This window comes from Phaseolus vulgaris, chromosome 2 (genome assembly GCF_051622355.1).
Source record: "Phaseolus vulgaris cultivar YP4 chromosome 2, ASM5162235v1, whole genome shotgun sequence".
NCBI classification, from domain to species: Eukaryota; Viridiplantae; Streptophyta; class Magnoliopsida; order Fabales; family Fabaceae; genus Phaseolus; species Phaseolus vulgaris.
In genome coordinates this window covers 676,846-689,566 of record NC_143499.1, presented here as the reverse complement: position 1 = coordinate 689,566, position 12,721 = coordinate 676,846, and the positions used below count along the sequence as shown (strand labels likewise).

The 12,721-nt window shown below is 34.9% G+C and overlaps 2 protein-coding genes across 5 annotated transcripts; one reads left to right on the top strand and one right to left on the bottom strand.

The window, feature by feature from the left end:
• Nucleotides 1-4,325, top strand: DRT101 (phosphoglucosamine mutase-like protein). 3 transcript variants are annotated; one of them, XM_068611040.2, is made up of 9 exons: nucleotides 1-167; nucleotides 256-518; nucleotides 617-736; nucleotides 1,111-1,253; nucleotides 1,377-1,628; nucleotides 2,125-2,537; nucleotides 2,621-2,796; nucleotides 3,348-3,444; nucleotides 3,967-4,325. In XM_068611040.2, exons 1-9 carry the CDS (start codon nucleotides 107-109, stop codon nucleotides 4,119-4,121), a joined length of 1,680 nt encoding a protein of 559 aa, XP_068467141.2. In that variant the 5' UTR covers nucleotides 1-106; the 3' UTR covers nucleotides 4,122-4,325. The 3 variants fall into 3 exon arrangements, 2 of the variants coding, with proteins under 2 accessions (XP_068467141.2, XP_090154135.1); XR_016518312.1 differs by having other exon boundaries at nucleotides 18-167; nucleotides 2,118-2,537; XM_090298009.1 differs by having other exon boundaries at nucleotides 21-167; nucleotides 1,355-1,628.
• Nucleotides 4,326-5,857: 1,532 nt separating this feature from the next.
• Nucleotides 5,858-9,713, bottom strand: LOC137809966 (ras-related protein RABH1b). Of its 2 annotated transcripts, XM_068611043.2 has the most exons (6): nucleotides 9,345-9,713; nucleotides 8,532-8,602; nucleotides 7,934-8,022; nucleotides 7,497-7,608; nucleotides 6,590-6,680; nucleotides 5,858-6,287 (listed from the first exon to the last, which is right to left on the bottom strand). In XM_068611043.2, the coding sequence occupies exons 1-6, from the start codon at nucleotides 9,459-9,461 to the stop codon at nucleotides 6,144-6,146; spliced, it is 624 nt and encodes a 207-aa protein (XP_068467144.1). In that variant the 5' UTR covers nucleotides 9,462-9,713; the 3' UTR covers nucleotides 5,858-6,143. The 2 variants fall into 2 exon arrangements, with proteins under 2 accessions (XP_068467144.1, XP_090154142.1); XM_090298016.1 differs by lacking the exon at nucleotides 8,532-8,602 and having other exon boundaries at nucleotides 9,345-9,621.
• Nucleotides 9,714-12,721: the final 3,008 nt, after the last annotated feature.

Below are 12,721 nucleotides of genomic sequence, written 5' to 3'. Positions count from 1 at the left end.
ATCTTGACAATTTTTATGACTTTTTAATAAAGAAATGAAAACAGAATAAAAAGAAAAGTCGAAGTAGTGAAGACGAAGCCTTTCCGAGGATCTGAGGAGCAAAGCCATGAACGACGAACAACAATCTCTGCTTCTCAACGCTTCTTCTCGCTTCTCGCCTCCTCAAGGTTCGTTACTTCTATTTCTCTTCATAGCGACAGCACCATCGTTTTCTTTGACGTTGTTCTTTCCCTCCGTACGTTTGGTCGTGTCCAGGAATCAAGCTATCGTACGGCACCGCCGGCTTCAGGGCCGATGCGTCGCTTCTTCCATCGGCGGTCTACCGAGTGGGAATCCTCGCAGCCCTTAGATCGCTCAAGACCGGTTCCGTCATCGGTCTCATGATCACTGCTTCACACAACAAAGTTTCTGATAATGGAGTCAAAATCGCTGACCCTAACGGTGGCATGCTCTCCCAGCATTGGGAACCCTTCGCCGACGCCCTCGTCAATGCCCCTTCTCCCCAACACCTCCTCCTGGTTTGTTATGGCTCGAATTGTTTCTTCCCACATTACCCTTTTTTGTAAATCGTGTTTTGGCGAGTGTGGTTATGTATGTGTGTATGCATCACCGGCAGTTGATAAATGAATTCGTGGCGAAAGAGGGGATCTTGATGGATGGGGTCAGCCAGGCTGAAGTGCTTTTGGGGAGAGACACTAGGCCAAGTGGAGATGCTTTGGTTGAAGCAGCTAGACAGGTATGGACAAGGTTTTAAGTTGCAGTTTCACGGTATTCCTTGATTTTGTAGGGGACAAGTGTGGCCGATGCAGTTTCCATGGACATCCTAAAACCTTGATGATGTTGCTGAAAGCATAGTCATTGATTATTTTTTAAAAGCTTGGGAGTATAAGAGTCATCATGGTTTTAAGAAACAGTCTGCAACTGCGATTTCGGTCACAATGTCAAGGTTTTTGAAGTATCTGCAACTGCAATTGTGGCTGGATTTGTTTGCAATTTCCCACAATATCAATAACTAAGTTAGGGGTACATGAGTAACAAATGATGTGATATTCTACCGGATTTTATTTAAATTAGCTTATTTTAATTGTATATACTTGAATGAAAATGAAGGGGCTCACTTCAATTGTTGGAGCTGTTGCAACGGACATGGGGATCTTGACAACTCCACAATTGCACTGGATGGTTCGGGCTCGAAACAAGGGTATACAAGCTTCGGAGCAGGATTACTTTGAACAGCTTTCAAGCTCATTCAGGTTAGACCAATACAGCATTGCTCTGGTAGTAGATGAACATTGCTTCATGTTGTTCCGTTATTTTGTTGATGTTTAAGTCATCGCTGAACACATCCTTCTAGGGTTGTTGTGTGATTGAATCAGGTGCTTGGAGGATTTGACCCCAGCTGAAAAAAGTAAGTTTGGCGGGATGAATGATAAAGTGGTTGTGGATGGATCTAATGGAGTTGGTGGACTGAAACTTAAAGATTTAGGGGGATTGTTGAATTCTTTGGTAATTGAGGTTCGGAACAGCAGTGAAGATGGAGGTGTACTGAATGATGAAGTGGGTGCTGATTATGTGCAGAAAGAGAAGGTTGTTCCTCACTGCTTTGGTTCTAAAGATGCTGGGATAAGGTTAGTCTGCCATCTTGTCCTAGAAGTGAAGTTCATGCAAGCATACTGCTTGAAATTTCTAGTATGCGTCCGAGTAATTTTCCAATAGTTTGTGATTATCTTTTTAGCAAAACAATTGAAATGTTTAATCAGTGGGCATAGTTACTGCAAGTAATTCCAACCATAATAATAGAAATGGATGTTTTTGTCATCCATTGAAACTTACAAATTTGTGACCATGAATTGATAGTTGTTAACACAATCTTGAAATAATTTCACTTTTAAAAATAATGAACAAAAATCATTCTTAATAGTGGCCTGCGTGTCATCTTTCTTTCATGTAATTTGTAGTAGAGGGTGTTTGTGATGTGGATGTTTTAGGGAAAGTTGCAGAGTTCTTATTTGAAGCTGGATAACATAGATCTACCATTTGATTTAATAGATGCATTCTTTTGGTGCTGCTATGTTGGTGTAATTTATTATGGTCCTTACTAATGGAGCTAGTTCTAGTTTGTAGGTGCGCTAGTTTGGATGGAGATGCTGATCGGCTTGTTTATTTTATTGTACTACCTGAAAGCAATGGTAGGATTGATCTTGTTGATGGTGACAAGATACTATCCCTGTTTGCCTTATTTATTAGGGAGCAACTGAGCTTTCTTAATGAGAATGAAGGCGTAAAAGATTGCCACCAAGCTCGTCTTGGTGTTGTACAGACTGCCTATGCAAATGGGGCATCTACTAATTATCTTAGACAGTTGGGGCTTGAAGTTAATTTTACTCCAACTGGAGTCAAATACCTGCATGAAAAAGCTGCTGAATTTGATATTGGTATCTACTTTGAGGCAAATGGCCATGGAACTGTCTTATTTTCAGAATCTTTCATCGGGTGGTTGGAGGCCAGAACTAAGGAGATTTCTTCAGGATCCAAAGGTCTGTTCAGTGGTTTCTGATTATTCTCACTTGCAAGATTGAAGTGCTGAAAGATATAGAAATCTTTTGATTGTTTGTTTCAGTTTCAGAAGGGGAAAAAGCTGCTTTGAGGTTATTGGCAGTCAGTAAGTTGATCAACCAAGCTGTTGGAGATGCTTTGAGTGGATTGCTCTTGGTCGAAGTCATATTACAGCACATGGGATGGTCAATACACAGATGGAATGAACTTTATCACGATTTACCGAGCAGGCAGCTCAAGGTTAATCCTTATCATTTATCTTTTCCGTAACTAGAGTATTTTGCACTGCTATGAGAAGTTTAATATCTTTTTTAGAGTATCAGAAGTTTAATTTGGACCACACACACACACACATATGCTCCTGATATTTCCTATTTAAGATAATAATTTGTGCATAGTAAAGTTAATATAGTTGAAATGTTAATCATAATTTCAATTATGTTAATTTAAATAACTTAATTAGCTTGAAAGTCTTTGTTTTAACATGGATCAGGTTCAATTCATACTGTCTTATCATTTTTTTTTCTCAATTGCTTATATTTGCAATTCGGTGACTATGCTTTGAACCCAAAACTTCACATTTCACCTTGGTTATGAAGTTGCTTTTTAATTTAGGGTTTAATGTTATTATTCAATTTAAATACTTTAATCTTCCATCCCTTCTTAGCATGTACAAACTTTTGCTTTATATATGATTATCATTCTACTGTCACTTTATTCATTTATTTATCCACACAAGGTTCTTGGCAGTTCTGAAATGAATGTTTGCTTTGGGTTTTATCAACTGTCAGGTTAAAGTTGCCGACAGAAATGCTGTGCATACAGCAAATGCAGAAACTGTGGCTGTTAGCCCCCCTGGTTTACAAGAAGCCATCAATGCAGAAACTGGTATATCTTTTTTGCCTTTTTCTTTTCCTTTTCTATTTGTTGACATGTTTGTTTGAATTACCTATGTGTTTTACCAACTTTGACATTGATGTTAAAAAGTTGTTTAAGATTGATGAAAAGAAAGATGTAGAAATGTGTCATGACATATTTGGCAAGATTTGTTTGGGTCCTGTCATATTTTGCATTGCTACTCGAAGTCCTAGAGCATTACTTTTGATTTCATCGTTGGGTGCTTGCTCTTATTTGTGAAATCACCAACCAATTAGTTTTAAGGAGTCAAGGAGTCCTGAAAAATACAAAAGATGAATTTTACTGTAGATAATTCCTGAATAGTTGGTTGGTGTCTAGTTGTTTATGGCATTATGTTAATGATGTTCTGAAGTCCAAGTGGCATGGCAAAATTGCACGAGGGCGAGAATATTGGTCCTTATCATTCATTAGAGCCTTTCAGGGAGAAGATTAAAATGTAGATTTCACTATCCTAATATTACAGCTTGGTTCTTTTCTTATCTGGGTTTACAGGCAAGTACCAGCAAGGTCGATGCTTTGTGCGACCATCTGGTACTGAGGATGTTGTTCGTGTCTATGCTGAGGCATCCACGCAGGAAGCAGCTGATACACTAGCCAACTCTGTGGCTAAGCTTGTGGACCAATTCTTAGGGCTCAGCAGCTCCTGACACCACAGCAGCTCCTTTCCCTTTCGTGTCTTTTCCTTTCATATTACAACATAATGTACTCTTAGATTTTAAGGTTATCTAACCATGGATTTTTCTAAGAAATTTTTTCTTGCATTTTACTTTTAAGGGGGTGGTGTATTCTATTCCAGTTACTTCTCTAGATTAACGTCTTAATGGATGTAAGAGAAATTTTGTTACATCTTATATGGTGGTTTTGGTTTTCATCTTCTTCAACCTTGCAAAACTAATTAATAAAGTTACATATTATGTTGTGACTTTCTCAATTCTACTAGACTTGAGTTTTTTTAATAAAGTTTGTGCATAAAATTCCTTAGTAATGTAGAAGAATTTGTTAACAGGCACATTGTAAACCCTGTTTAGTTCTTAAACAACAACTACATCGTTTACTATCAAATCTCACATGTTTCACACGGTCGAACTCTTCAACAATATGAATCAAAGCAAGTTTAGATATGAAACCTAGTGATCTTTTTGTGACATTGAATGTGTGCCTTACCATATGTAGCCTATTTTTAAATGATGCCTTTATTTTATTATGTTGCAATATAATTACATTGTTTATATTATCCCAACATGTACACCTGTCTCTCAAACTAATTAGCAGAACTAAGAAAAAATGGATTAGTTTAGGGTGTTGAGAAATGTTAGAATCATGCATAAATGAGATAAATATGCCTATTTGAGGTTGTACTTTCAAATGCATCAAATTCATGCATTTACAAACTATTTACAATGTCCGGTCTAATAATCACTACTACAAAGGTCTAATAATCAGTACTACAAAGCCAAGTTCAAATGTCACTCTACCCAATCATTCAAGTAAGTTTTTGTAGTTCAAATGTCACTCTAAGTAACCATTCAAGTAAGTCTAAGTCTTTGTAGTTCAAATGTCACTCTACGTAACCATTCAAGATTCAAGTAAGTCATATCGACTAACAAAAACTTAAAAAAATGACAACATTAATAAATCACACCTCAAACTTATAACACAAATCAATTAAAATATATTTTACCTCATTTTTTGTAAAATGACTAACATAATATTCTGGAACCAATTTATCTTTACTAACTTCATAACTCATCCATATCAGAAATTTTATCTACTTAAGGTATATTAGTCTACATTTCAGATTCATTAGTCATTGAATAATCTCTGACTTATAAGATTAAAATTTATTAAAAAACAAACAATAAAAAATTAAGTTTTAATTATAATAATCAAAACAGAAACGTAACTAAAATTGTAATATGTATTTCTAATCCAAAAGTACCATCTAGATTGTAGAATCTGGAATGCATTAAATTTTAATTACATTCCGAATTCCATAATCCAAGATACATATTATAGAGAGAAAAAATGTCACAAAATGTACAATCTAGCATACACACAAAATGAAGAAAAAAGAGAATAGAAAACAAACGGTAAAAATACCATAAAACTTATCTAAACCACTAGCAACTACCAACTATCACAAGCAACCAACATCACTTAAAAATGAAGAAAAAATCATTACACTCTCCCACAAAAATAAAATTTTTAACATATACTCAGAAGGATAATATTGAAATTAAAAAATATGGAAGTGTAAGAAGGTATGGATGTGCATGAAAAATGGAGGTGCATGAAAAATATGTCGTAAAAAGAGAGTTCAAAGTTAAATACAAGTTAGGCAAACCAAATAAAAAAGGAAGATTGTGTTCAAGTTGGTCCAAAATTAAATACAAAGTTAAGGCAGGTTAAATTTTAAACTTATAACACCGTTTATAAAGTACAATGAACAAAATCCAATTTTGGGTTGGGGAGCTTAACTACTTTAATACATTATCCCAAACATAACCAATTAACAATAATAATTCTTTTGGACAGAACTTATATCCAACCCCTAACATTACAACTTATATATTCTTTCATCTATTTTCATATAATGCTGTAGAAACATATAGAAAAACCTTCTTAAAACAAAAAAGCACGACACAAAAAGCTGGACAGCACATGAATAATTAACATGCACATCCACTTGACTGAGGTTGAGACTGAGCGTTGCCCGTTGTAGACACTAAGTTTACATCAACCATGTCTTCTTGTTTTGCAGAGGATAGTGTTTCCATTCCAGGTAATGCTGCAGCAATTTTTCGAAATAGGGCCTGTAGATGTCCCACACCATAATACATGACAACTTAGAAAGGGAAAAACCACAATTTAAAACAAAATTTTCAAATGCAAGAAACCGAGAAGCAAATTATTAGAATTTAGAACCCACGATAATACGTAAAAGTTCTACCTAAAGAATATACCGTATATCTCTCTCCCTCTCTCACACACGTGTTCTAACACACATCTAGAGTCCAATCTTCACAGTATAGCATAAATCATTTCACTGTGACCAGAAACAAAGAATTCAATAAAAATGTATGGAAAGAAAAAAGATGGGTGTTAGACAGGTTACTTTTATATTAAATCCAGCCTTTGCGCTAGTTTCAATGAACATGACATTGAGCTCACGTGCTTTTGCTTCCCCTTCCTCTATAGAGACTTGTCTGCAGATTCGCACAGAGAAGATAATTGGTAAAGCAAAACAAAGTAAATTCCAGACAACTTACAATGCCCATGAAACATAAGGTCAACTTAACCCATGTCTGCTAAAGCCTGAAAAATTGAACTCTTCTGTTTGTCCAAAACTACCTAGACAAAGCTGATTACTAATGCCAAGAGTGACCTTCTATGGTAGGTTAACTTGCATACAGTACAGACTTTTAACTAATAAGCAACACCTTAATTCCTTGGTGTGCACTCTAATATAGGCCAACAACTGCCACAAGTGTTTAACCAAGATCAGAGCAAGACCCAAATGAATAGCATACCCAGCAAAAGATGGACTGTCTACAAACTAAGACATACATTGTAAGAATTCCAACAAACTTCTAGAGAATGCAAAAGAAATAATTGTAATCATTCCTACATTTAATTCCCACGCTATGTCATCTTACTGTTGCATTCCAATAATTTATTTATTTCCTACAACTTAATGTTTGTAGTGGTAAGCACTTACTCTGAATCATTTGGTAGAGAGACGACATTTTGGGTAAAAAGGGGATATGGAAACAGATGGGTAATAAGATATTATATTGGACGCACATGGAGGTTTAAAAGGAAAGATCCAATAAAAACTACACCACTGTAACCAGTTTGACAATATGCAGAGAGATTCTGATTACATAATTACAGTTGGTAAAAAGATTTTCAGTCTAAGAAAAGTTGGTAAATAAGTGGTTGGTTTATGTCAAACTATGTGATTTGTCAATAGTTCCTATCCGTATACTCGTTCCAACATTCTTCTCTTCAATACTCATTACCTTTTTTCAACAAGATCAGTTTTGTTCCCAACAAGAACAATAATGACATCACTGCCTCTCTCTGTTCGAACCTCTTCAATCCACTTGGCGGTATTTAGGAAAGTCTGCCTGCCTGTACAGCAAAAATATCAAATTTATTAGAAAGTGTTCCAGACAGAGCTCTTAACAGACATCTAAGTATAATCACTAATCTTTCTGCTACTTCCTTGGTCCCAACAAAAAAAAAGGCATGGCACCCTGCTATCAAACACACAGAGTATTTAAAATAATGTGAAGCTCGTAAATTTACACTCAAACTCAAAGTGTTTCAATATGTTAACAATAAAAAACAACTTCAATAAGACCAACTATTATTAAGAGGCAAAAGCAGCCTAAGATGACATAAAATAGTGGCCAAAAGTAACAGGTGAAAAGAAAGCAAATCCCAAATAACATACTTGCAACATCATATACAATGACAGCTACAGATGAGTCCCTAATGTAGCTTGGAATAAGACTTCTAAACCTTTCCTGGCCAGCTGTATCCCTGCCACAACACGTGAAAAGATGAACATTTGGAACACAGAAAAAAATATTTATTTCTGTGAATATAAGTAAAAGCTTAAAAACAATATGTTTAATAACAAAAAAAATGTAAAATGCAAAAGGATACACAGTAATCGAAAAAGCCCAAGTAAATCCTGCTGTACCATGGTCATATTAATCATTTATAAATTTCAGGGAAAGGAAGAAACTGAGGGCTGACAACTTAATCTCTCCCTATATACCCAAAAAATTGAAACATATCCTTGTTCTCCTATTTGGGATTGAACAAAAGTAAACTTAGTTCACGTAATTGAGACCTACTGGAGAGTGAACCCTCACATTCAGGCGAAATACAATTAAAATGTCATTATGTACTTTTTCTCATCCCATCATCGCCTGTATTCAGAATAAAATGGTAGGAAACTATCCCACCCATGCTTTCCAATCCTTTCCTAAACACGATTTCATTTCCTGACCATTTTATATTATGAGATACTGCCCAAATCTTACCACAACTGCAATCGAACAGTTCGATCTTCAAGATACATAGTTTTTGATAGAAAATCAATACCAATTGTAGCCTGCCGAGGGAAAAAATCAAAAATAAAATTCAACAAAAGCACGATAGTAAGATCAAGCTAAGAAAATGAAAACACACACAACGAATGAAGCTGCATGTCTATTATGCTCAGAAAGAAACTTCAGCCTGAAGTAAACAGATTATAACATATAAGCAGTCAAGCACATAGTTGAAACACAACTATGCAAACACGGTGTGAAGAAGAAAAATGCAATTCTCAAGATAAAAATGGGCACAACAAGTCCGTAATACAGTAATAATTATCAAATGAAGCAGTCAAATATATAACAGCAGCCATAGTTTGAATAATTTGACGGTTTGTTCAAGCTCGTATTTATCAAAAACGTAGTCTAAAATCTAAAAGGCAAAGGGGAACATACGAAAAGTCAAAGTGCATAAGCTGAATCAAAAGTAGGATTTATAATCAAATCCAGATCATTTAGTTGAGCTCTTCCTTGTTCTTTAAAATCAAATAAGAGTAATAATAATATAATAATCGCACAGCATAACAGTTTACTAGATAAATTAAACAGCAAGGAAAGCCAAATAAAATTCAAAAGCAGGAAAAAATCTGAATCGAACCAAGCTAGGAGCCTGGGATCAGTTTTACTAACATACATATAAAACAAGAAATCAAATGAAACAGCGAACACTGAAGGTTCAGAAGTGGTTTTAGGCTTGAGGAACTGAGTAAGGAGTTTTTTGTGCGGTTTTGAATTGGATCTGAGGGTTTAGGAACAAACCTGATAGGTGTTATCGAATTTGTCATACATGAAGCGAGTGATGATGCTGGTTTTGCCGACGGATTGGTCGCCCAAGAACACCAACTTGTACTTGGCTAAAGCTGAAACAGGCGCCATTGGAAAATCGATACGAAAGCAAAAGAGGAATCGGAAGAAGCCGAGAAAAACCCCGGAGGTTCGTCGGGGTTGATCTCGGATTCTGAGGGAAAAGAACAAACAATAAGACGCGGAGAGAGTTGGCTATTGCTGTGAAAACGTTATTTAATGGGATCGTAACGAGATCACTGGACGGAACCCCGAAAATTAAATAAAACAAAATTCAACCCCAGCTTCACAATTTTTTAAAAATTAAAAATTGCATCTACTTCTTTGTTTCGCCTTCTAGACTGAATAATATGTATGTATTTGTTTTGAAAATTCAAAGTTGGATGACAAATTATTATAATAGTTCTTTCTTATACTCAATTTTTTCATTTTATTTTTATTTAATATATCTCATTTTATTAATACAATAGAGTTATTTCATATGACTTACTTAAAATATAAAATTATTTTTTAATTTTTTAAATTAATATTAATGTATAGTTTTTATATAACTCTTTCACTCTTTCCTTAATTTATTATTCTAAGACACCACAGTAAGAAAGACATAGCATACTCTCACACATTTTCACACAAAATCTAATATATCAAATAAAATAATTTTCATTTTCAATCACTCTCTTTACTCCATTTTTGTTTTTCGATTTTGACTCATTCAAAATTATTTATATATGTATATTAAATTTCTATATCATTTTTCGATTTTGACTCATCCAAAATTATTTATATATGTATATTAAATTTCTACTATCATTGAAAGTTAAGTAAAAGAGGAAAATGTGAATACACAAACACGGTTTGCGCTTGTGTTTTCACTGGTTAGTGATAATGTGTCAACATTTCTTCTTATTAATTGAATTATATATAAACTAGAACCGTTAAGTGTTAAAAAAAATTATAAACCGATGTGTAATTAATTTTTATATGAATTAAAATTATATGTTTGGTAAACCAAAAGTAAATTTACGTCTTAACAAAAACAAAGTGAGAAGTTAAGTAAAACACATGGTAAAAGAGATGGTTCTGGTCTTTCAAATCTCTTTCTCACTTCCTCCTCATTGTATATATTTAGAAACAAACACAAGATTAGTGTTTGAATCATATGGAAAGGTGAGTAATATTTGTATTTGTTTTCGTTGATTGTTACTAATTCCTGAGTGTGGAATAGTAAGTTTTTTTTTTTTCATCTTTCAAAATTTTTTTAAGTAATGAAAATCAATTATCTAATACATTGATTATCCTTTTATTTTCACTTCAAAATTGACGTTAAATCGAAAAATATCATCCACGCTTTTTCAGTAAATTATAGTGTTGGGTATCCATAATCGATGTTGATTTTTCTTTTTCACTCACATAATCACTGTCAGGGTTGAAAGGAAGGTTTGTTTGTGTGTGTGAAACTGTTTGACTTTATTCCTAGGTGAATATTCATCCGTTTGACGTGAAATTTGTGGCGTTTTGTCCCAAATTCTGTCCAGATTCTTACGTGGAATTTCAGAAAAAATTATTCTGGGACAAATTTTGTGAAAAACCAAGGCTATCCTCTAGCAAAATTTGTGAAATTTCGTCCTACTTTCTGCAATTTTATTATGTGTTGAAAAATTGCGTTGAAAAATTCACACAAGTACTTTCATGTGCTGTTTGCACCCTGCGAAGGAGGCACGTCCATAAACAAATCACAAGAAGGACATGTAGGGAAGAAAATGCAGGACATTTTGTTTTCGGAAAATCGGTTTTGTTCGCTCTCGGTCTGGGTCTTACTACGCCCTATTCCTTGGGTCTTTTGGTCTGAAAATTTTACCAGACATTCGTCATTGTGTGCATTGAGTTTTGGGTGAGATTTGAGCCCCAAATCCATCCCACAAGATTTTCACAAATTTTTTATTCATCACTGCCAGGGTTGAAAGGAATATTCGTTTGTGTGTGAAACTGTTTGAATTTTTTCCTAGGTGAATACTCATCCGTTTGACATGAAATTTGTGGCGTTTTGTCCCAAATTCAGACCAGATTCTTACGTGGAATTTCAGGAAAAAATTATTCCGGGACAAATTTAGTGAAAAACCAAGGTTGTCCTCTAGCAAAATTTGTGAAATTTCGCCATATTTTCTGCAATTTTATTCTGTGTTGAAAAATTGCAGTGAAAAATTCATACAAGTACTTTCATGTGCTGTGTGCACCCTGCGAAGGAGGCACGTCCATAAACAAATCACAAAAATGTGATATAGGAAAGAAAAGCCAGGACATTTTGTTTTCGGAAAACCGGTTTTGTTCGCTCTCGGTCTGGGTCTTATTACGCCCTATTCCTTGGGTCTTTGTGTCTGAAAATTTTACCAGACATTCGTCATTGTGTGTATTGAGTTTTGGTTGAGATTTGAGCCCCAGATTCGTCCCACAATTTTCAACAAATTTTTTATTCATCACTGCCAGAGTTTAAAGGAAGGTTCGTTTGTGCGTGAAACTGTTTGACTTTTTTCCTAGGTGAATACTCATCCGTTTGACGTGAAATTTGTGGCGTTTTGCCCCAAATTTAGTCCAGATTCTCACGTGGAATATCAGGAAAAAAATTATTCCAAGACAAATTTTGTGAAAAACCAAGGCTATCCTCTAGCAAATTTTTTTAAATTTCGCCCTACTTTCAGCAATTTTATTCTGTGTTGAAAAATTGCGTTGAAAAATTCACACAATTAATTTCATGTGTTGTTTCACCTTGCGAAGGAGGGACGTCCATAAACAAATCACAAAAAGGAGATATAGGGAAGAAAAGCCAGTACATTTTGTTTTCGGAAAACCGGTTTTGTTCACTCTCGGTCTGGGTCTTCCTACGCCCTATTCCTTGGGTCTTTTGGTCTGAAAATTTTACCAGACATTTGTTATTGTGTGTATTGAGTTTTGGCTGATATTTGAGCCCCAAATTCGTCCCACAAGATTTTCAAAAAAAAATTTATTCATCACTGCCAGGGTTGAAAGGAAGGTTCGTTTGTGTGTGAAACTGTTTGAAATTTTTCCTAGGTGAATACTCATCCGTTTGACGTGAAATTTTTGGAGTTTTGTCCCAAATTCAGTCCAAATTCATACGTGGAATTTCAGGAAAAAATTATTTTGGGAAAAATTTTGTGAAAAACCAAGGCTATCCTCTAGCAAAATTTGTGAAATTTCGTCATACTTTCTGCAATGTTATTCTGTGTTGAAAAATTGCGTTGAAAAATTCACAAAAGTACTTTCATGTGCTGTTTGCACCCTGCGAAGGAGGCACGTCCATAAACAAATCACAAAAA

Bases quoted from the DNA above. Each gene is read 5' to 3' on its own strand.
- DRT101 (XM_068611040.2), top strand. From the start codon at position 107: ATGAACGACGAACAACAATCTCTGCTTCTCAACGCTTCTTCTCGCTTC. The intron at 1,254-1,376 runs GTTAGACCAATA...TGATTGAATCAG, and splicing joins CAGCTTTCAAGCTCATTCAG to GTGCTTGGAGGATTTGACCC. The intron at 1,629-2,124 runs GTTAGTCTGCCA...TCTAGTTTGTAG, and splicing joins TCTAAAGATGCTGGGATAAG to GTGCGCTAGTTTGGATGGAG.
- LOC137809966 (XM_068611043.2), bottom strand. From the start codon at position 9,461: ATGGCGCCTGTTTCAGCTTTAGCCAAGTACAAGTTGGTGTTCTTGGGC. The intron at 6,681-7,496 runs GTAATGAGTATT...GCGAATCTGCAG, and splicing joins ACTGATCTTGTTGAAAAAAG to ACAAGTCTCTATAGAGGAAG. The intron at 6,288-6,589 runs GTAACCTGTCTA...GGACATCTACAG, and splicing joins AGGCTGGATTTAATATAAAA to GCCCTATTTCGAAAAATTGC.